Below are 22,224 nucleotides of genomic sequence, written 5' to 3'. Positions count from 1 at the left end.
AATATCCCTATTGGTGCATAGAATTTTGAGACTAAAATGAGATAAAAAGAAAAAGCAATCACTAGACATACAGTAATCTATTGTTGGTATAGAAATTATCTAATGACTTCTTTTTTAGCTATTTATATGAAAAATTTCAATGTTTTGAAAAGTAGAAAAGATGAATACCTCTGTCTCTACTATCTTGATTGGTACTTACATTTTTCCAGATTTGCCAATATGCATATGTTGGCTGAATTGTAATTTACTTATTCATATAAGTGAATTATAGGTATCATGACACTTCATACATCTCCAATAAATAAATATGTTCTCTTGTGTAACAAAGTCAGCAATCGTGTGTCTCTCCAACAAACAAGATATTCTCTTACTTGATGAAATATACAGTAATTCCCTCATAGTATATTACTCATCCGTACAGAATTTCTCAACTGTTCCCAAAATGTCTTTTATAGCTTAAAAAAATATCAAGATCCAATAAAGAATTGTATATTGCATTAGTGGTTATGACTCTTTGGTTGCTCCTAGTCTAGAATAGTAGACAATTATTCTCCCTCCTGTTTTTTGTGTACGAGCTTGACTTTAAAGTTTTTTTTTTAAAAAATGTTTATTTATTTAGTTAGTTTTTTGAGAGAGAGAGGGAGAGAGAGATGGATACACATGGAATGTGAGCAGGGGAGAAGCAGAGAGAGTAGGATACACAGAATCTGAAGCAGGCTCTAGGCTCTGAGCTGTCCACACAGAGACCACTGTGGGGCTTGAAGCTACAAACTGCAAGATCATGACCTGAGCCAAAGTCAGGTGCTTAACCGACTGAGCCACCCAGGCACCTGTATGAGCTTGACTTTAAAGAGACCAAGCCATTTGTTGTGTAGAACGTTCTATGTTCAGGATTTCCCTGGTGCTGTTTAACTTGTTTCTTTATCTCTTATACTTTTGGTAGGCTAAACCTTTCTGGCAATACTACTTCATAAGTGAAGCTTATCTTAATTAATGACATTGTCAGCATTTTAGTTTCCTATCCCCTTGGCGCTCTGTCTCTTCTTTTCCACTTTAATCATTTCTTTGTCTTCCCTTCCCATCTCCTTTTCATGTACTTTTCCTCTTTACCTTTTGCTTTGCCTTTCATACTTCTTTTAGATATAGTTCATTTTTCTTCCTCTGTCTCTGTTTCCTGAAATCGAAGGCAGAGATAGAGATAAACATAGACATAGACATAGAGAAAGAGAGAGAGAGAGAGTGAGTTGGGGGCACAGAGAATGTGAGAATTGTCAAGGTGAGAAATGGGAATATGGGATTCAGTGGCCACTTTGTTCTTTAGCCCATATATGTATTTGTGCCCATCCCTCTATTTTTAATTTTGATTTGAAATATTCTATTTTTTGAATACACCTTTTGATGAGGGTGAATATGTGGTTTGTTTAAGTATATTTATATCACTTACAAGTATGTATTACCTTTTTTATTTATAAGCCCAAGACATTTTAACAGAAAGTTTTTAATTTCACTGAGTGCCAAGTGGGGATGGAGGGAAGGAAGAGAAGGTGAGCAGGTCCAGACCTTTTTCCTTCTTTGATAGGGTCTGACCAGCCTGAATGTCAATGGCATGTGGGATCGCACTGCCCCCTGTGTTTCATGTAGTTTGCCTCCTTTCTTCTCAGAGACCATGTGAAAGCAATGGAGGAAAGAAAATTACTTCAGAGTTTTTTGGCTCAGTCACAGAAAGGACTGCCACCCAGGAGAATGAAAGACAGTTATATCGAGGTTCTCTTGCCTTTGGGTAGTCAGCCTGAATTACGAGAGAAATACTTGACTGTTCAAAACACCATCAGGTAAAACGGCACTCTTTTTATTTATGTCATTTATTTGTTTTTATTTCTTTTGTTACTAAAACTTTGAGATGTAATTTACACACCATACTGTCCACCTATGTAAAGTGTGCAGTTGTGTGGTTTTAGTATATTTGCAGAGTCGTGCAGTCATCGCTGCAATTTTAGAACCTTTCATCCACCCAAACTGTGTTATTCATTTTTTAAGGGGTGATCATCATGATTTTCATTTAATCACAGTGTTCTTTGTTTCACAGATTTGGCAGGATTCTTGAGGATCTTGACAGCCTAGGAGGTACTGGTATTATTTTAGTATTTCTAAATAGATAGTTATAGCTATATATTGAATCATTTGGCTGGAAAGGGCCTTTTTAATTCTTTAACTTGCCCAGATGAGGACATTCTAAAAGAGCAGTAAAAGAAGGGCAACTATTGCCTCTGAATTGTCATAATTTTTTTCCTGAAAATGTAGATTCCTGCTGAACAGTTATAATCCGAGTAGTCCTTCTTTCTAATAACTTTTCAAAAAGTCTTAAGTTTTTGGAAAAGTTGTTCGTACAGTACAAAGAATTCTTTTTCTTTGAATCATGTGAGAGAACAGTATTTCCTACAAACCAGGACATTCTCCTACATAACCACAATACAACTGTCAACATTGGGAAGTTAACCCTGATACATTAGACTGTTTGATTCTTGGACGCAACTCAGCCTTCACCAGTGGTCCTTTGTAGCAGAAGGAATCCATTTCTTTCTTTTTTTTTTTTAATGTTTATTTATTTTTGAGAGAGAGACACCAAGAGTGTGAGCAGGGGAGGGGCAGAGAGAGAGGGAGACACAGAATCTGAAGCAGGCTCCAGGCTCTGAGCTGTCAGCATAGAGCCCGACACGGGGCTCGAACCCACGAGCTGTGAGATCATGACCTGAGCCGAAGTCGGACACCCGACTGACTGAGCCACCCAGGTGCCCCAGAAGGGATCCATTTCTTAATCACATGTTGCATTTAATTGTTGTGTCAGGAATAGCTCCTCAGTATTTCTCTGACTTTCATGACCTTAATACTTTTGAAGGTTATAGGCCAGTTCTTTTGTACAATTTCTTTCAATTTGGATTTATTTTATGCTTCCCCAAGATGGGATTTGAGACATGCACCTTTGGCAGGAACACCACAGAAGGGATGATGTGTTCTTATTGCATCTCATCAACTGGTGCATAATTCTCATTTGTCCCATTACTGGGATGTTAACTTTGGTTCTCTGATGAAGGCAGTGTATGTCGGGGTTCTTCACTGTAAAGTTACTCTTTGCGCTTTTGTAATTAATAAGTACCTGGTTGGCAGGTAATTTCAGATCTTATAAACATTCCATTCCTTCTCAGACTTCCAATGTATTATTTTAAAATCAGTATGGACTCAAGGATTCCTATTTTATTGAATGGATTGTAATATGTCGCTGTCATCTCTTGTGGTGCTCAAATTGTGCCGGGACTGTCCCAATCCCTTCAAGCTGACTTCTGTGTTTTTTTAATGTGTCCCCATCATTCTTTGAGCACTTCTTTACTTTCTGGCACAATAAGACCTCCTAGGCTCATTTGTACTTTCCCTGCCTCAGTCCTGGAATCAGCCAAATCTCCAAGGAGCTCTGGTTCTTTTTGATAGGGAATGGTAATTAGAAACCAAGATAGGGGTACTGGGAGTGGTCACTGCTGCTGGGGTGTCACTGCTCCCATGTTCTTTCAGTGGAAAAGCTGGAGAATATTTGCACATGCACATAAATTTATATCTATGTCTGTCTATCCATCTCTGAAGACCATGGGCTCACACTGGCAGTTGCAATTCTGGATCAGCACCACAGTTTCATTCATTTCCCCCTTTTCATATTTGTAATGCCTCTTCCCAGCTGGCTCCATTATTCTAAATCTATTTACTTGTTTGGTAAGGTCCCCCTGTATGTAGCTCATTTCTTATCTCTGCCACCCCTAGCCTCTCATGGATGCTCCCCTCACCTCACTGGGATTCATACCAGGTCCTGTTCTGCTGGGTCACCCTCCTCATTGTGTTCAAGCTGCAACATGCTGGGCCATTGCTTTTGTTGCCTTCTCTTTTTATGTCCTCCGGCCCTGTTTGGGCTTTAGCACCTTACTCTGGGCTACCTTGCTTGCTCTCACTAATGACTTTTGGACTGAACTGTTGGGAATGGGTTTAAAGAAAGGGTCTAATGACTTCTACAATATAGAAATGAGTCCATTGTTAGGCTTATACCTAGCTGCATGTTTCTTCAGATTAAATAAATTCAGTTAAACATTCTTATTGGCGTTTTAACAAAAACTACACACACATGCGCGTGCGCGCGCGCACACACACACACACACACACACACACACACACACTCTTGACTTTGGTTTACTTAGGTGTCCCTAAATACACAGATTCCCTTGGCATTAACCTGTTTTTTCCTCATTGCCTCCTGTTTATGGCCATTCTTTTCACCTCTCCACTTGATTCTGTTCCTTCAAGTTCTTTAAAGAACTTGCCTTATCACCTAATCTTTCTCTCTCATATTGCAAGCCGTTTCTCAGCTTCACATTCCCTCACCTTCTAAACATATTCAAGGCTCTTCCATCTTATAATGGAAAGTAGGTAAAATCTCCTTCCCTTAGAACACTGTCAAACTATCTTTCTCTTTCACTTCAGAGCTAACTTTATGGAAAGAGTTGGAAAAAGTCATTTGCTCTTACTGCCTCTGTATCATGACTTCCTGTTTATTTCTCATTCTCACACTTGCTGGCTTCTGTTCCTCAGAGCCATTGAACTGCTCTTGCCAAGCTCTCCATTTTCCCCCTTATTTTGTGATCTAATGGGTGCTTTTCAGGGTTTACCTGACCCTATTGTGGTTCCTGATAAATATTGTTGAGCTCATCCTTGGGCTTTGTGACACTTCTACCTCTCTGGCTGTTCCTTGTTCCTCTTTTCCTAGTGATCTTTTGAATGTTGGTTATCCCCAGGGTTTTGTCTTCTCCCCTTTTTTTTGCTTATCTGTACACTCCCAGAGCTTCACTTGTTATCAGTATGTGGAATACTTAGGAACCTACATTTCCCGCCCTGCTTTTCTGAGTTCCAGATCACTTTGCCCTCTCGCCTATTGGACATCTCCATTTGGATATGCCCTAGGCTTCTCATATTTAACATGTTGAAAATAGTCCATTTTATTCTTCCTCTATTCTCTTTTTCAGTGAATGGTGTACCATCTTCAGTCAGGCAAGCTAGAGACCTGAGATTATTAACATATTGAAGAGATTATTAAAATATTCTCTTCTTTTCCATCGATACTGACATAGGCCAGGCACATATGATTTATTCTATGGGTACCACAGAGGCTTTAAGTGGACTTTCTTGCCTTTAGCCTCTCGTTCCCCCAGTGCATCTGTTAGGAGGTGCACGGATGGAAGGATTTTTTTGTCACTTAACAAATATTTATTGGGTGCAGACCCATGTCCTGAGGGCTGAAGATACAAATTTGAATGAATCATGGGGGAAGCAGGGAGGCCACTAAACACAGGAGTATAATACAACTTTAAATGCACAGAAGCATGCTTAGCTTATTAAAATATGGCAAGTATACAGATAGTCTCAAGGTGGTGTAGGAGTCAAAGGTGTTAGGAGGAAGGAGAAATAACTCTAAGTGAAATGGTTGCTTCATGATAAGGAGTCAGAGGGAAAATAGATAGCTGAGTCCTTGTGATTTGTTTCTCTTTTATGAAGATGTTTGATGCTGTTGGACTCATGTGCTGGGTTCTTTTTCTAATTGAGGCAGTGTGTCTCTGTGGAGTGGTGATGGGCCACCTGCTGGGCTTGGGCTTTAGACTTCGGCTTCTTGACCAAATCTAAAATTGAGTGGGTACTCAGATTAGAAGATCCCCAAATCACTTCAATGTGTAGAAGTCTTTGGACCTAGGATAAAGCTGCTAGTGGGATATGGGGGGATTGGGTCTTCAAAACGAGATAAGACTTTTTATGGATTCAGGGATTCAGTTGTAAATGTTGAGCAATAATCTTGCGTTTCCTTTCTTTGGTTCTCTTCTTTTTTCTTACAGTTCTCATTTGCTACATGCACACCAAGATTCATTCAGCTAAGGCGTCTCCTCTGTCTATAGTTACAGCCCTGGTGGACAAGATTGGTAAGCAATATTATTTTCTATGGATACTTAGAATTCTTAGTAATCACAAGAGATTATTGAAATTAGAGGAAATATTTTTGTTTTATGGAAAAATTTTTATGTATATATGTGTTTGAAAATGTCTCATGGTATATACTAAAATACATATTTATTAAAATGATCTTTGAGTGGAAGGGTTTTGCATAATTGCAGTTTTTTTAGTTTTAAAAATGTTTGTTTATTTATTTTCATGATGTTTATTTATTTTTGAGAGGGAGAGTGCAAGTGGGAAAAGGGCAGAGAGAGGGGGAGACAGAGGATCCAAAGCAGAGCCTGTGCCATCAGTAGAGAGCCCAGTGTGGGGCCTGAGACCACCAACTGCAAGACCATGAACTGAGCTGAAGTCCGATGCTTAACCGAGTGAGCTACTCAGGCGCCCCTCCAGTTTTAGTTTTTATATTCTTTGCATTGTCTACATTTTTCAAAAAGGTGTACAGTTCTCTTTTGTATGTCAAAAACGTTGTTTTTAGTTTTGAAGACTAAGAAAAAAGAAAAAAGGAAAAGTGGTGGAATTTGCCAGAATATAAAATGAAATTTTCCTTTTGTAATACGGAAAATTTGGGGTGTGGTTTGAACTCAGATTGACTTTCTGTTTCGCAGATATGTGTAAGACGAGCTTAAGTCCAGAACAGGACATCAAGTTCAGTGGCCATGTCAGCTGGGTTGGGAAGACATCCATGGAAGTGAAGATGCAAATGTTTCAGGTATGTGTTCGTCTAAAGGTTGCTGGCTTGTTCCAATACAACCAGCTAGTCCCAGCGAAAGAAAAGCATATTTACCTATGCTTTTTACCTATGCTATACCTATGACAGGTATATAGCTCACCAGTTCTAGAAAAAGAATTGAAAATTCGTGTCATGCAGATGGTGGGTTATTAACGTGTTCTTCCTGGACAAAGACTGACACTTTGTTTGGTGTCTCGGTTCATTGTTTATTACTTTCAAAACATGTCAAGGTGCTTATTTCTGGTTTTGCCCCAGAGAATTTCACAAAAGTCTGAGTTACATCAGGCACGAATGGTACTTACTGGTCACTGTGTTAGTTTCCTCGGGCTGCTGGAACAAAGTACCAAAAACTGGGTGGCTAAAAATAACAAATTAATTATCTCACAGTTTGGCAGCCAGAAGTCCAGAATCAAGGCTTCAGCATGACCATGCTCCCTCTACAATTTGTAGGGGGAGAATCCTTCTTTGCTTCTTCCTATCTTCTCATGGTTTGGTGGCAGTCCTTGGTATTCCTTGGCTTGCAGCTTGAACCCTTTGATCTCGGCTTCTTTCGCTTGGGTGTCTGTGTCTTTGCGTCTCTTCTCTTCTTCTTCTTTTTTATTAAATAATCTCTGTGCCCAGCGTGGGGCTGACACTCATGACCCCAAGATCGAGAGTTGCATGCCCTACCGACTGAGCCAGCCAGGTGCCCCTCTTCTCTTCTTATAAGGACATCAGTAATATGGGATTAAGGGCCCACCCTACTGCAGTATGACCTCATCTTAACTGATTATATCTGAAACGGCCCTATTTCTAAGTAAAGGTATGTTCGGAGGTACCAAGGGGTAGGACTTCATATATTTTTGGAGGACACAAGTCAACCCATAACAGTCACTTAGACTAAATGTAGCAGTTAGGAACAGCCCGGCTAAGGAGCAGAACTTTGAGTAGCTGTTATAAAGAAATGAAGAAATTTGACAAGAAACATGTACCTCAAAGAGGATAATAGCACAGAAATCAGATAATTCAGAGTATGTCCCACGTTTCATTGTGAAAATTTATTTAAGAATGACTCATTCTGGGGGCACCTGGGTGGCTCGGGTAAGCTGCCAGCTTTGGTTCAGATCATGATCTTGCGGTTGAGTTTGAGCTCTGCCTTGGGCTCCGTGCTGACAGTGCAGAGCCTGTGTGGAATATTCTCTCTCTCTCTCTCTCTCTCTCTCTCTCTCTCTCTCTCTCTCTCTCTCTCTCTCTCTCTCAAAAAAAAAAAAAAAAGAATGACTCATTCTGGTGAGCACAGCATAACATATAAACTTGTTGAATCACTGTGTTGTACACCTGAAACTAATGTGACATTGTCAACTATGCTCAAATAAAAAAAATAAGGAAAAAAAAGAATGACTTCTTCAGTTACGCCAGAGTATTTAGTAGGCTCATTATTCAGATAGACTTTTTCTCTTCTGGAATTATGAAGTACTTCACCTTTTGGAAAAAGTCTAAAGCTTGTTCTGCAGTAACTAAAGTTTTTGTCAAAATAGTTAAGTAGTTTTTTATTTGGGGCTCTCTGTAAGCAGTTGGATTCTTTAAGTTCCATGTTGTCATAGCTGACAGTAATACTGTTGTTAGAACAAAACACAGTAAGCATGATGGGGATGCTGCTATGATTAGTCCATACTGTTTTTTTTTTTAAGTTTATTTGTTTTGAGGGGCGGAGAGGGGCAGAGAGGAGGAAGAGGAAGAGGAGGAGGAAGAAGAGGAGGGAGAGGAGGCGGAGGGAGATGGAGGGAGGGAGAGAGAGAATGAGAATGAATATCTCAAGAAGGCTCCATGCCCAGTAAGGAGCACAACTCGGGGCTTGATGCAACCACCCTGGGATCATGACCTGAGCCGAAGTCAAGAGTCGGACATTTAACCGACTGGGTTGTCCAGGCGGCCCCTGTCTGCATTTTTTAATCTTCATGGTTGATTCCTAGACTGCTCAGATTCCTGCCATAGGAATCAAGGTAATTTGAATCTGGGCCAAATAGGTTGAAAAGAGTTACAGGAGTTATTGTGAGGAGAGGGCCAATGAAAATCACTGTCAGACAAGTACAAACTTCTGTTTTAAGTTTGTATTTCTCATTGACCATTTTGACTAGTAACTCAAGACTTGAGTGATCCTTTCTATTCCAGATAGGAAGCTTGGCGGTAGGTGCTTTGCCTCTGGTTTAGGTACATGTAGGTTTAAATCCCAACTCTGCTGCTTATTAGCCATGTGAATGTGGGTAAATTACTTACCTTCTCTGAGTTTGCATTTTCTCAAGTGTAATGTGGAAACAGTAATAGTACCATGTTTTATTGTGTGGTAAGCATGAAATGACAAAACAACCTAACCATAGGAATTAGTTGGTACATTGCCTGTCACACAGTAACCACTAATCAAATGTTGACAATAATGTTCATTTATTATCATTACTATGGAGGTGGTCCCAAATATTTTCTGGGCTTGACTTTCAGACTCATCTTTCTGCACACCTGTTTTATCTCTCCTCCTACACGTGCTCTTGCTACCTTAAATCAGGTGTGTGACAAACTGAGTACCTCAGCTTCCTTCCCAATCCTGATCCTCCTCCATTTCCCCCTTTGCTGCCCTGGGTCCAAACCTTTGTCATATCTTTAATTTCGTCCTTTCCTATACAGCCTTTTGCCAAGTCTTGCAAATTCATCACCCATAGCAACCCACCAGAGAGTTCTTTCTTCTCTTTCCTCTCGGCCTCTGTGTTTCATTCAAGGCCTCACTGCCTCCTTTGTGAGTACCTTAACTGTCTTTTAATGGTCTACCTGCCTCTAGTCTTTGCTCTCTCTGTTAATTGTACAGATTTTTATGAGTTAGATCTTATAAAGGCAATCTTAAATCACATTGCTTTCCTTCTCCAAACCCTTCAGTGACCATTATCTGTGGATTAAAGTCTGAACTCTTTTGACTAGTTAGGATCTAAGGTGCTCCACAAACTAGCTCCCACCTGCCTTTACAACTGTATTCCCTCTGACTTATCATTCCTATACCTTCTTAGAGCTTGCTGCTGGACATTTTGAGCATTCAAAGAATAGGGAGTTACTCATTTTTGCATTCTTTTTTTAATGTTTGTTTATTTTTGAGAGACAGAGAGAGAGAGAGAGAGAGAGAGAGTGAGCGAGGGGAGGGACAGAAAGAGAGGGAGGCCAGAATCTGAAGCAGGCTCCAGGCTCTGAGCTGTCAGCACAGAGCCCGATGTGGGGCTCAAATGCACAAACTGAGAGATCATGACCTGCCCTGAAGTTGGACGCTTAACCGACTGAACCACCCAGGGGCCCCTCAATTTCGCATTCTTGATGCTTGGCACTAGTAGGTGTTCGTTATAATAAACCATAATGTAAACAGTGAGTGAGTAGGATGAGTATCATTGCTTATTCTTTTTTCTTGCCTGAAATCCTCATGTTCTGGCTCCACACATTCGTATTCTACCTCTGCTTCCAGGCCACCTTATGCTCAATCCTTCCCTGATCCTTCCAGCTCATAGTGCCTGTTCCTTCCCCATGACTTCTGATTCTTCCTCCTGGTACCTGCTCTTCTCCTCCGCAGAGCTGCATATGAACACATCTTTTCTCTTCGACTACACTGTAGGCTCCTTGACATAAGCAGCATCTGGGTGTGAGTCACCTAGCCCACTTCCTCGTGTCCATTCATTTAACATTCACTTAGCAGTTTATCGAATGCGTGTTCTGTGCTCAGTGTATAGCAGTGAGCTAAACAACGTTTCATTCTCTTACAGTTTACATTCTAGTAGTGCTTGATAATTTTCTGCCTCAACTCATATACATCATCAATCATTGATTATCTTCTATCTGCCAGTCTTTGTGCTAAGTGCTAGGCATACAAATGTGAGTAAAAATGGTCTTTGTCCTCAAGAAAAGCGTGCTGCAGTCGGTGATTATGATATACAGATGGTCCCTGACTTAGGGTGGTTTGACTTCCTATTTTTTGGCTTTATGATGGTGTGAAAGAGTGTTCAGTAGAAAGTGTACTTTAAAGTTTGAATTTTGATCTTTTTCTGGGCTGGTGATATGTGGTGCTGGGCAGTGGCAGTGAGTTGTAGTTCCTGGTCAGCCACGCCATCAGGAGGGTAGAGGACTGACGCACTTGCAACCCGCCTGTCCCCATATGGCTTTTCTGTTTTATACTCTCTGAACAGTATTAAATAAGTTCCCTGACATATTCAACACATTGTTATTAACTAGGCTTTATGTTAGATGCTTTTGCCCAATTGCAGGCTAATATAAGTGTTCTGAGCATGTTTAAGGTAGGCTAGGTAAGCTGTGATGTTCTGTAGTTTATGTGTATTAAATGCATTCTTGACTTAAGATATTTTCAATTTATGATGGATTTGTGGGGATGTGACCTCGCTGTAAGTCGAGGAGGATCTGTAATATATTAAGTATCATGCAGCTTTTCTCAACAGAGGCACTACTGGCATTGGATGTAGGAAAAATTCTTAGTTATGCAGGACAGTCCCCCGCACTGTGAGGTGTTTAGCTCCTTGGTTACCCCTGCCCGGCTAGTGATGTCCCTCAAGCCGTGTGACAACCAAAACCAGTTCTGCACATTTCCAAGTGTTCCCCGTGGGAATAGTATCCATCTCTGTTACATTGAGTACCACTTTCAGGGAGGACTTTATTTCCACTCTGGTGGCAAACCAAGGAAGGGATGATGAACTCTGCCTGGGGAGGGGGCAGGGGTGGGGAAAAGTGTCTTGAGGAAGGTGGCTGTGAGGAAGGCCCAGGCTCAGGCATGGATGGGAGGCGTTCAACAGCACGGTACATTCCAGACCTCCAAGTTGTCAGGTGTGCTTAGGGAAAGGTTGCAGGTGTGAGGGGCGTGTTTGGTGAGCAGAGAGGAATCTGGACTCTGTCGTGGAGAGCTTTATATATATTGCCAGCAAGCTTAGAGCAGATGTGGGAAGAAGGTTGAGGGGGAAGGCGATGTGGGCCTGAACAGACAGCAGCGAGGAGGTTTGTTGAAGAGTGAGCCTAGTATGCCCTCAGCTTATGATAGGACTTTATGATATAACTTCCCTGGAAGTACAGATTCCTAGAGAATGAAGAAATACCTCAAAGCCTCAAAGGCTTGTACATTGTAACTATTTCACTCATTACATGGAATGACCAGTGATCCTTACCCCTTCTTGGGAGCCCCCTACGCTCAGCTAAGGGGGCACAAACGTGTGCTGGTAGCTGGCATACTGAAGTTACCTGAATATTCTAATGTCCATGAGAGCGGTGGGCACTTCACCTGGCTTTGTGTGCCATTGTGAGGACAGGTAGGCCTCAAGAAAGCCAGAACTTTGCATAATGCAGGACAGTTAAGTGACATTGATGCAGAGGGTCCCTCTGTGACCCTTGCCCTTGAGTCTCAGTCACGCACACTTCCAAAGCCCGTAGGTCATGTCCATCCCAGCCCTTCTCGCATGGTGTACTGTTTGAATTTTGGGGTGTCTTTCTCCTTTTCCAAGACCACAGCCTTCTTGGTCTTGCTCCATTCCCACCCAGAGCTTAGTTCTGTGTCTGGCAACTCAGCAGATGGTGGTTAATGATGCACTTTTCTTTTTTTTTTTTTTAATTTTTTAATGTTTATTTATTTTTGAGACAGAGGGAGACAGAACATGAGTTGGGGAGGGGCATAGAGAGAGGGAGACACAGAATCTGAAACAGGCTCCGGGCTCTGAGCTGTCAGCACAGAGCCCGATGCGGGGCTCGAACTCATGAACCGTGAGATCATGACCCGAGCCGAAGTCGGACCCTTAACCTGCTGAGCCACCCAGGTGCCCCAGCACTTTTCTTTTTCTAATTGCAGCCCTTTCCAAAGCATGCATGACATCTGTTAGAATTGTCATAGGTCTTCTTGTTAAATGTATTTCTTATGTCTGTATTTTCTTTCCACTGTTCTTTAGTTACACGGCAATGAATTTTGTCCTGTTTTGGATGCAACCTTTGTAATGGTGGCTCGTGATTCTGAAAATCAAGGGTAATTGCTGTTTTTTTCCTAATTCTTTATTTTGGAAAACTTCAAAGATACACAAAACTGGAGAGAAGACTATAATGAAATTTCCATATACTCATCACCTAGACTTAGAAGTTTTAACACTTTTGCCGTATTTGCTTCATCTCTTTATTAAAAATGTATTATTTTCTTTATTATATTTTATTTTTTTAAATGTTTATTTTTTTGAGAGAGAGAGAGAGAGCGAGAGACAGAGTGAGCAGGGGAGGGGCAGAGAGAGAGGGAGACACAGAATGTGAAGCAGGCTCCAGGCTCCGAACTGTCAGCACAGAGCCCGATGCGGGGCTTAAACTCACAGACCGTGAGATCGTGACCTGAGCCAAAGTTGGACGCTTAACTGACTGAGCCCCCCAGGCGCCCCAATGAATTCATGGATTTTAATAGTAAATGTATTTCAGTAAGTTGCAGCCATTGTTCTTGATGCTCAGAGCATACTGTGTTTGGGCAGTGGGAGCTCCTTTAAGCCGGCTCCTGGAGTAAACTTGTTTCACATTTCCCCGCCAGTCTTCCTGTTCTCTGGTACGGTGGGATATCTTGGGCTCACTTAACACATTTTCTTCCTCAGGCCCAGAATCAGCCATTTCTCTGAGGAGTCTTGGGGTTCCTCTTAGTGAGTACTGGTGTTTAGAGACCAGAATCTGGGCACTAGAACTATATTTTCTACTCATTTGTCATTATTTCTAAGCCTTTTCAGTGGACAGAGTTAGGATGTATATTAAAAAGCAACAAATATCGGACCTCGTGAGTTAATGTACCATCAATTCCAAGTCAGATTGAACTTTACAGATTTTAACTTATTTGGCTTCATACTTTTTTCCCCTTAAGTTGAATTCTTGGTTCCTAACAGCAGTCACCCGGAAGGCATTCGAACGGGGGGAAAAAACTGTTGAACTGTGGGGGGTGGGTTCTGGGCTGGGAGGAAATAGTACAGGATTGCTATTGGTATAGGACAGGGTCTGGGGGCCTGTGGGAATCTAATTTGTATTAGAAACTTGAGGTAGGGGTCCTCATTGAGAAATCTTTGCTGCCTCATGAAAAACTGCCTTGGAAGAGTGAGTTAAGGTCAAACAGATGTGAGTGTAGAATGCTACTCTTCACTTTCCCACTGGGCTGGGCAGACCTGCGGGTCCTAGGGGCTGGCCCTGGGTGGGGGACTCCTTTCCGGCCCTGTGGCATTATTTAAAATTTCTCTCCCATTGTTTCCATTGTTGTTTCATCAAATCTTTGGATTCTACCACAGTGAAAGCACCCCCCCCCTTTATCTGTTTTCTCTTTTGAGAAATTTGCCACCTTCAGAAAAGTAGAATGATGCAGTGAGCACCCAGAGAGCCCTCACCTTCAATTCACCAATTGATATTTTGTCTTACCCTCTCTATATAAATACACACATGTACACACTCTTTCCCTGAATCATTTGAAAGTAAGTTTGAGACTACTTCACCCCTGGATAGTCCATCATCTGTCTCCTAATAATAAGGTTATTCTGTTACAAAGCCTCGATGCCTTTATTATATCCAAGAAATTTAAGTGAGACAGTTATGTTATCTAATATACAATCCATATTCAAACTTTGCCATTTGTCCCTAAAATATCTTTTATAGCTCTTTCCCCTGGGTCAGTATCTGATTGAAGATCATGTATGGCATGTAGTTATTATGTTGTTTTTTTTTTAAAGCATCCCCCTGCCATTTTCTATCTCTGAAGACGTTGACATTTTTGGAAGGGTCCAGGCCAGTTGTCCTGTAGAATGTTCTACAGTGTATTTTTGACTGTTTCCTCGTTATGACAATCAGGGGAAACTTTTTGGTGAGAGGCAGTGTTCTTTTTATAATGGGAACTTTCTAGTGTACAGCTTACTCTGTAACTAGAGGGCTCCTTACTTGTTCCTGGGTTATTATATGAAACAGTGAGTAAGCATTACCTAAAACAAACAGCAGAGACTTGGAAACCAGTGGGTAAATTGTTCACCTTCCACCTTTCCTGGGGAAAACTGTATTTATAAGCCTCTTAAACTGTATTCTTTTCTTTTCTTCTCTTTAGGCCGGCATTTGTAAATCCACTCATCCTTGAAAGCCCAGAGGAAGAAGAACTCTTTAGACAAGGAGAATGTATATTAATTTGTTTATAATAAGATACGGTTCTGCAAAGCACACTAGCTGTACTGCAGAAGAGGTTATTTAAGAGCATGTATGGACTGTTCATACCAGTCAAGTAGTCTTATTCATGCTGAGAATTTATTGAAATTAAAAATACCTTATTTTTGGTTCCAGAATCCATAGTTTAACAGTTTTCCTGATTAGACAATATTTGTTAAGTGCAAAAATTTGTTTTCTCATTTTTAGTAAAATGGGAAATGTATCTTAGTGAAATAACTGCTGGTCAGGGCTCTGGTTCAGGATGGTCTTTTTAAAAACTTTTTTAAATGTTTATTTTATTTTAGAGAGAGAGAGGCAGAGAGAGAGGGAGACGGAGGATCTGAAGTGGGCTCCACACTGACAGTGCAGAGCCCAATGGGGGACTCAAACTCACGGACCATGAGATCATGACCTGAGCTGAAGTTGGACGTTTAACCAGCCGAGCCACCCAGGCGCCCTGGATGGTCTAAGTGTGGTCTTTAAGTGGTCTCACACTGAGCCAGTGTAATTTCCGTGTGAAAGCAGGGAGTCGCTGGACACTTTATGTAGCCTCAGCAGCCTTCTTTGGGATATATGTACAATTTCCGGTGGGCTTTTTGAAGTCAGGAGATACTGCCTTTGTAGGGTCCGAGGCAGCCAAGGTCAGTAACCGCAGTGCTGCAGTGGGACCCTCCTGATCGTAGCTCCTTGTCGTCCTGTGTTCCAGTGAACAAGGGGAGAAGGGTTGCCTTCAGCTCCACGTCATTACTGAAAATGGCTCCCAGTGCCGAGGAGAGGACAACCATACATGAGATGTTTCTTAGCACGCTCGATCCAAAGTAAGTTAGGGTGGTGAGATTCCAGGTTGGGAAAGCATTTAAACCTTGGCCTTCTCCAGAGCCACGTGGGCCTCAACATCTTGGGAGTTGTTTGCATATATTTTACCTTTCATCAGTAAAAGCATGGCATTAAGAGGGTTTCCTGAATCTCCTTTTGTACAGGACTATAAGTTTTCAAAGTCGAGTTTTACCCCCTCATGCGGTGTGGATGGAGGATTCAAAACTGAAGAGCTTGGAAATTTGCCATCCTCAGGTATTGTAAGCCAATGAAAAATCTTCTAAAGAGGATAACTTGCTTTGGTGATTCTCATCTAAAATTTGATCCGCCTTCAAACTGACCTCTGTTCTGTGGCATTGTTAATTCCTTTGTTCTGTATATGAGGGTGGTCGTGAGCTTGTATTTGTTAATAATTATTTTATGCCCTATAGGAGCGGAACATTTTCAATCGGATCTTTGGCGGTTTCCTTATGAGGAAAGCGTATGAACTTGGATGGGCTACTGCTTGTAACTTTGGGTGAGTTTGGCAGTGTGGCGCCAGTAAAAGTATTCAGCTTCTGAGAGACAGTTTGCAGTACCCCATTGAAATGAACCATTTTAGGCCAGTCTGGATGTGTTGGGGTATGTGCTTTGTTTTTCAATCAATTTCACACTGATACCACCTCCACTTGGTCTTCATTTTCAAAGGCTGTTGCTCTGACTTTGTCAGTTAGTGCATTAAAGACCTACTGAGAAAAGGTGATGACAATGCAGAAAGGAAAAGATAGAGTGGTGATCTCGTCACATTGGCATCCCTTACCATTTCTCACTGGTATGATTATTTGCCCCTTCCCTAGGTTTATTCTCTTATCATTCACGTTTTGCTTCAGCTGATTGTTAGGGGAGAAATAGACATCTGAATTTTGTGTTTGACCCAAATTCTGCCTTTGTCTGTTAGTGGTTCCCGACCGTTTGTAGTAGCAGTGGATGATATCATGTTTCAGAAACCCGTTGAGGTTGGATCACTGCTGTTTCTTTCTTCGCAGGTAGGTGTGCGATGAGGGATGAAATAAATTTTTTATCACTCGGGCCCAGAAGAGAAGGTTTTTTTTTTTTTTTTTTTAATTCTAAAGCCACTGTTTCTCTTATGACTGGCTTTTCTCCCCTTCCTAATGCACTTGACTAACTATCAGGTCTAAATCTCTTAGGTTTGCTTTACTCGGGACAATTACATTCAAGTCAGAGTGCACAGTGAGGTGGCCTCTCTTGCGAATAAAGAGCATATGACCACCAATGTCTTCCATTTCACGTTCATGTCAGAAAAAGAAGTGCCCTTGGTTTTCCCCAGAACCTACGGAGGTAAGCAGCAATGTCTGTCCTTAGTGAATGGAAGAACGTATAAAGAAATTTTTCTTCTTTTAAATTGTTGTAGGAAGTATAGAGACGCCTCTTAGCTCCAAGAGCATATCTCTAGGAGATAGCGCTTTCGAGGGTCTGCAGCCTTGACGGCCAGGATGCCTAATGGCCTGCAGGCTGCCGTCGCTGCTCTGCCTGACCTGGCTACCGTCTGAAGGGTCAGTCCAGCTGTAAGCGGCCACTGGTGGTCAGAGACTGGTGCAGCCACAGGAAAGGGGCACGAGTCGAGGCTCACCCCTCAGGATCCTTGCACACCCCCAGCCCGACAGGGCCTGCCTAGAGCCATTTTTGCACGCTCCTTGTTGCCCTCTTGTTCCCAAGTAGCCTAGCTGTCCGTACAATGATTTTGTAAGGTGCCATGGGCTTCTCCATGGTTCTCTCTTTTGTGTTTCAGAGTCCATGTTGTATTTAGATGGGCAGCGGCATTTCAACTCCATGAGTGTACCGGCGAACTTGAGAAAGGACTACCTTGTGGAGCCCTAGGAAAACCATGCTTGTTTAAGAGCAGCCCTCCACGGTGGCATAGTGCCTGTTGAAAGCCCGATCAAGTGTTTTGGTTTCAGTCTTTATTCTCATCCTCTGTTGAGAAGAAGAATGTATTCAACCTTTAGGATGATCAGCAAAGCAGAACAAGAGAGTGGCTGGGTGGGGCAGAGGAAGAGGGAGTTATTAAACAATAAACACTCTCAAGACAATTTAAATTAGAAACCTACCATGTCACCTCCTGTGTGGTAAAGAAATGAGGGCAGAATGCCTTTATATGCAGTTGGAAACGTTTCTTTTCTTAAGCTTATCACAAGCTATCCGTATGTGCAGTTTCCTGCCAAGGTATTTGGAGGGTATTCCTTAAGCCTGACGCTGCAGTTCCCCTGTATTGTCTAAATCCCATCAACCCTACATGAGTCCTCTGTGTTTTGCCTGCCTCTCCTTCCCAGCTTTGGTTGTTGGCAGGAGGCAGATGAAACGTCGGGGTGAAGGGAGCGAACAAAAGGTAAGGCATTTGGAAGGATTTGTGGGAAGCTTTAAGCCTAAAGCCATACCAAGAGGAGGTGTTCAGAGATGATCTGTATGAGGACACACAGGACCATGTGTTCATTCTTTCGTTCACCAGATAGCTTTTCACACTCTACTCGGAGCTGGCCAGGATATATCTGATTCAAAAACAGGAACAGTGACAATAATGGCTGCTTATGCTTGCTGAACACTTGCCATGTGCTAAGGCACTGTCCTGAGCACTTGACGTGTATTAGCTCATGTATTTCTTCTACCACCACTAGAGGTAGGTTCTCTAACCCTCTCAGGTTAGGTCACTCAAGCACAGACAGGTTAAGTGACCTGCTCATGGTCTCACAGCTAGTAAGTGGTGGTGCTGGCATTCAGAGGCAGGCAGTGTGGCGTCAGGGCACGCTTGACCAGTACATGGGACTGCTTTCTGTGTCCAGGATCATAGTGTCACCTAGGAACCCAAAGGGAGGTATTCTCATGAGTCTAGCCAAGACAAAGTTTCTTTCTTGATGGGATGGGAGGTCGATTGAGTCCGGGAGAGACAAAAACCAGGCTTTTGGGAAGAAAAGAGTCCTCTCTGGCAAGGTGTTTCCCCACACTGTACTTGCACCATCCTGAGCTTCTCTGGGCCCTTCAGTACAGCATTTTGCAGATTTACCTGTGACTCGGTGGGGACTCTGGGAGTTGTGTGAATGTGTTAAGGGCAGTTCAATGAAGAGACCTACTGTCTGCTGTCGTACAGATTATATGTTATACATTTAAACATTTTTTGCTTATTCACTGAGATTCTTTCTAGAACTTTTCTTGCTATTCTAAGCATGGTTCCAGTAAATATCCTAAATAGCTAAAATATTTAACCTTTAAATGATTTCCTTAGGAAAATTGCAGAGAAGTGATACCTAGGTCAGAATAGTGTGCACACATTGAAGGCTTTGAATATGCATTTCACATAACCTTCTAGAACAGTTGGAGACCTTCATTCATTCATCGATTTCCCTGAAGTTTGCCAAGTTTTATTCTTTTTAAACATCTTTGCCCTTTTGATAGGTGAAAAAGGATATTTGTTAACGGGCTGTCTTTGAATTTTGCCGAGATTGAACTTTAAAAAATTGCTTATTGTGTTTTTAGTTAAATTACTAGTTCAGGTATGGATATCAGAATCTTAACTCAGAACATGTTCCCTCCCATTAAAGGTTTTCATTAATACCAAATTAATTCATTAATTTCATTAATACCAAATTAATCAAAATCAAATTAATTTGATTAATAAAAATCAAAACAATTTTTTTAGGTTTTCATTTTTAATACAGGACTTGGAGAAGATGAGATGAAGCGAAGTATGAAGGACATACAGTAGGCTCTAGGTATTTAGTGTTCTGTCCCTCTTTAAAGATAGTGTTCGGTCCTAGCACCATTACATGTTGAGCATGGAATTTCCTAATGTGGGTTGGACATGGTTTTGTACTGAGTTGTCCATCCCGAGACATCCTAATTTTACTTCAGGCGTTTATTACCAAGTTCTTTGTTTTTTGCTTAGACATTTCTTCAGTTGGTCTTCGAGGATGGTGTCTTTAACACTGGTTTTTTAGAAGAATTGACACTGATATGCTGTGCACTATGTTGTGCGTGCCCTTGTGATGCCGTGGATCCATTTCTTGTGGAACCTGAATACTCTGCACATTCCCTTTGCTACCCGAGTTCTCTGTGACGATCTGCTTTCTCTCATCTCTTAGAACAGAGCCCAGAGCTTGATGGCTGAAGAATGGAAGTCTCCCCTCCCACCCCACACCCGTCACCCCAGGGAATTCAACATTTTAGTTTTCTTTTTGATAAGCTTGCGCAGAAAGAAAGACCCTTTATCTTCCTAAAGGCATATTTGAGTCTGTGGGATGGCCAGGCCCACCCGGGGAGTTCTTATCCCTGTGGCCTTGGCTGCAGTCACCTAGGCAGCTGTAGGCAGCTGTGTGCAGCCGGGGGCGTGTCTGGGGCCGGAACATCTGGCACCTCAGCTGGGGTGGCTGGAATCGGGTGGAGGTTGGCCAGACCTCTTAACAGGCTGGTTGGATTTTTTAAATGGTGTCTTGAGGGCTCCAAGAGCAGCCAGCCAGAGTTTTAGATCCTAACTACACCATCCTCCTGCCTCTCAAAGCCATTTTCGTGCCGGGAACAATCAGTGATGTCCTGGAAGTTGACAAAGAAGATACCTTGGATACTAGTGCTAATGAAATAGTCTTGTATAAACATTTATTAACAAGTAACACTGGGAAACACTACATAGGATACCCCTCCTCTGGTAGTTTTTAAAGCATATTAGGTTACAAAAGACTCCGAAAAGTAGGTCCGTAAGAACACCTGTTTAACTTTGTTTAATCAGCTTTTGTGAAACTTACTTGGCCATGGTCTTTTTTTCTTATTAATACCTATTAATAAATTGCACACATGAGAAGAGGGAGGCAAAAGGAAGTGCGTTAGAGGATGGTGAAGGGTAGTTTATATTTGCTTCCATTTTGATACGGAGAAGACAAGTTTGTTAACAATTTGTTTCTCGCCAGACCCTCAAGCTCAAATTCAGTGTTTTATGCTTTACAACAAAAACATTTGAGAGGAGTTAGGGATTCTTTATTTGGTTCCAGAACCCCATGACAACTTGTATGTTGGTGAAGTGCTGCAATAATCAGTGAGAAGATGTAATCATCATAAAAAAGGAACTTTTATATATGACTAACGTATTGGAGTCTTAGTATGTGTCAGGCAATATGCTAATGACATTCAGATGTATTTGCTCATTTAATCCTTACAGCCACCTTTGGAGGTCAATAGCATTGTTACCCACATTTTGCAGAGAGAGGTGAGGCTGCAAAAGGGACAGGGGCTATATATGTAATCTCAGGATACAGTTAGGTCTCTAACCATGAGAGATGATGGTGAAATAGTTTTGGGATTTTAGTTCCCTTATAGAATAGATTTTCACTGCATTTGTGATTGACTCTCTGAATCGACTTGTGAATGGTCCCCCCCCCTTTCCTGGGCTACAAATAATGCATTACTGTAAAATAGGTAACCAGAAAGAGGAATTAAAAAAGATTGAGCAAGTTCAAAAATGGATTTAACGGTCTTGACTCATCATGTTGCTTTTAGATGAGACTCTCGTGTCATAAAACTTTTAATCTAAGGGGATCAATCTGAGGTGGATTTGGGGGTCCTTTCACCCAAAGGGCGGGTTTCTGGAAGGCAGTGTGCAGTGATGTGAAGTAGTGTTGGCGTGAATGTCCATACCTGGGAGGTCTTGCCTAGGGCTCTCTGCCACTGGCTAGGTCTGGGAGTGGGCTAAGGGCTTCATCTCTTCAAGTTGTTTCCCATCCCATAAAAGGAGGGGCACCTTCTTCATTCCATAGTCCCTTGATTTAGGCCTATATTGTTTTGCTTGATTCGGCTGTTTGGTTAGTGAAATATTTTAATGAATATACTGCATATCATCTTAAAAATCAAGTCCTATTTAAGATATAAAAAAAGCCCTTCTGAAGACCATTCAGTAATCCAGAGGCATTGAGAAATTAGTATCTCAGAGAAAGGATTAAAGTAACCAAAAAAAGGGTAAGATATTTTGGTTTGTGTCACAGAAATTGTGCATCTTTAGTAGAGGGAATAGGATGGCTAAAACAAATGAACAAAACCCTAATGGAAGTAAAATGAAAATTACACATGACAAGGTATTGATACAGCAGGTGTTTATTTCATCCTGATTACATATATACATACCTACACCTTATATACGTTTATAAGAAGACTGTATAACACATCATGCCTAGTAGTGGTATTATGTGGAACTTGTTAGACATGTGCATGGTGCATACATTTATGTGTACTAGGTCACAGTGTAAAATGTACTAATTGGGTCACGGTCATTGATGGAAGGCGTACACTCAATACAAATAAAGATGTGTACTTGAGCTGTACTTAGGTTGATCAGAATTTTGAAGTTTTACCTTTAGAGTTGTAAAAAACCCCAAAACAACAATAACAAAGCCATTTGAGCGTTGTTGCTCTTTTAG

General features: G+C 41.6%; 1 protein-coding gene across 5 annotated transcripts in view; it reads left to right on the top strand.

Annotated features, from left to right (window-relative positions):
* ACOT9 (acyl-CoA thioesterase 9) overlaps positions 1-22,224 on the top strand; it is a 44,821-nt gene extending 22,597 nt beyond the window's left edge. For all 5 annotated transcript variants that reach the window (XM_042974011.1, XM_042974009.1, XM_042974007.1 and 2 more), the window contains 12 exons: positions 1,662-1,832; positions 2,087-2,124; positions 5,919-6,002; positions 6,642-6,745; positions 12,712-12,785; positions 14,862-14,929; positions 15,663-15,774; positions 15,937-16,027; positions 16,204-16,289; positions 16,710-16,797; positions 16,960-17,110; positions 17,562-22,224. In XM_042974011.1, coding sequence (XP_042829945.1) covers positions 1,662-1,832; positions 2,087-2,124; positions 5,919-6,002; positions 6,642-6,745; positions 12,712-12,785; positions 14,862-14,929; positions 15,663-15,774; positions 15,937-16,027; positions 16,204-16,289; positions 16,710-16,797; positions 16,960-17,110; positions 17,562-17,650 — 1,156 coding nt within the window. In that variant the 3' untranslated portion in view covers positions 17,651-22,224. The remainder of the gene's footprint in view (positions 1-1,661; positions 1,833-2,086; positions 2,125-5,918; positions 6,003-6,641; positions 6,746-12,711; positions 12,786-14,861; positions 14,930-15,662; positions 15,775-15,936; positions 16,028-16,203; positions 16,290-16,709; positions 16,798-16,959; positions 17,111-17,561) is intronic.

This window comes from Panthera tigris, chromosome X (genome assembly GCF_018350195.1).
Source record: "Panthera tigris isolate Pti1 chromosome X, P.tigris_Pti1_mat1.1, whole genome shotgun sequence".
In the NCBI taxonomy this organism is placed as follows: Eukaryota; Metazoa; Chordata; class Mammalia; order Carnivora; family Felidae; genus Panthera; species Panthera tigris.
The sequence above is the reverse complement of the archived record's forward strand: the minus strand, read 5'-3'. Positions and strand labels throughout refer to the sequence as shown.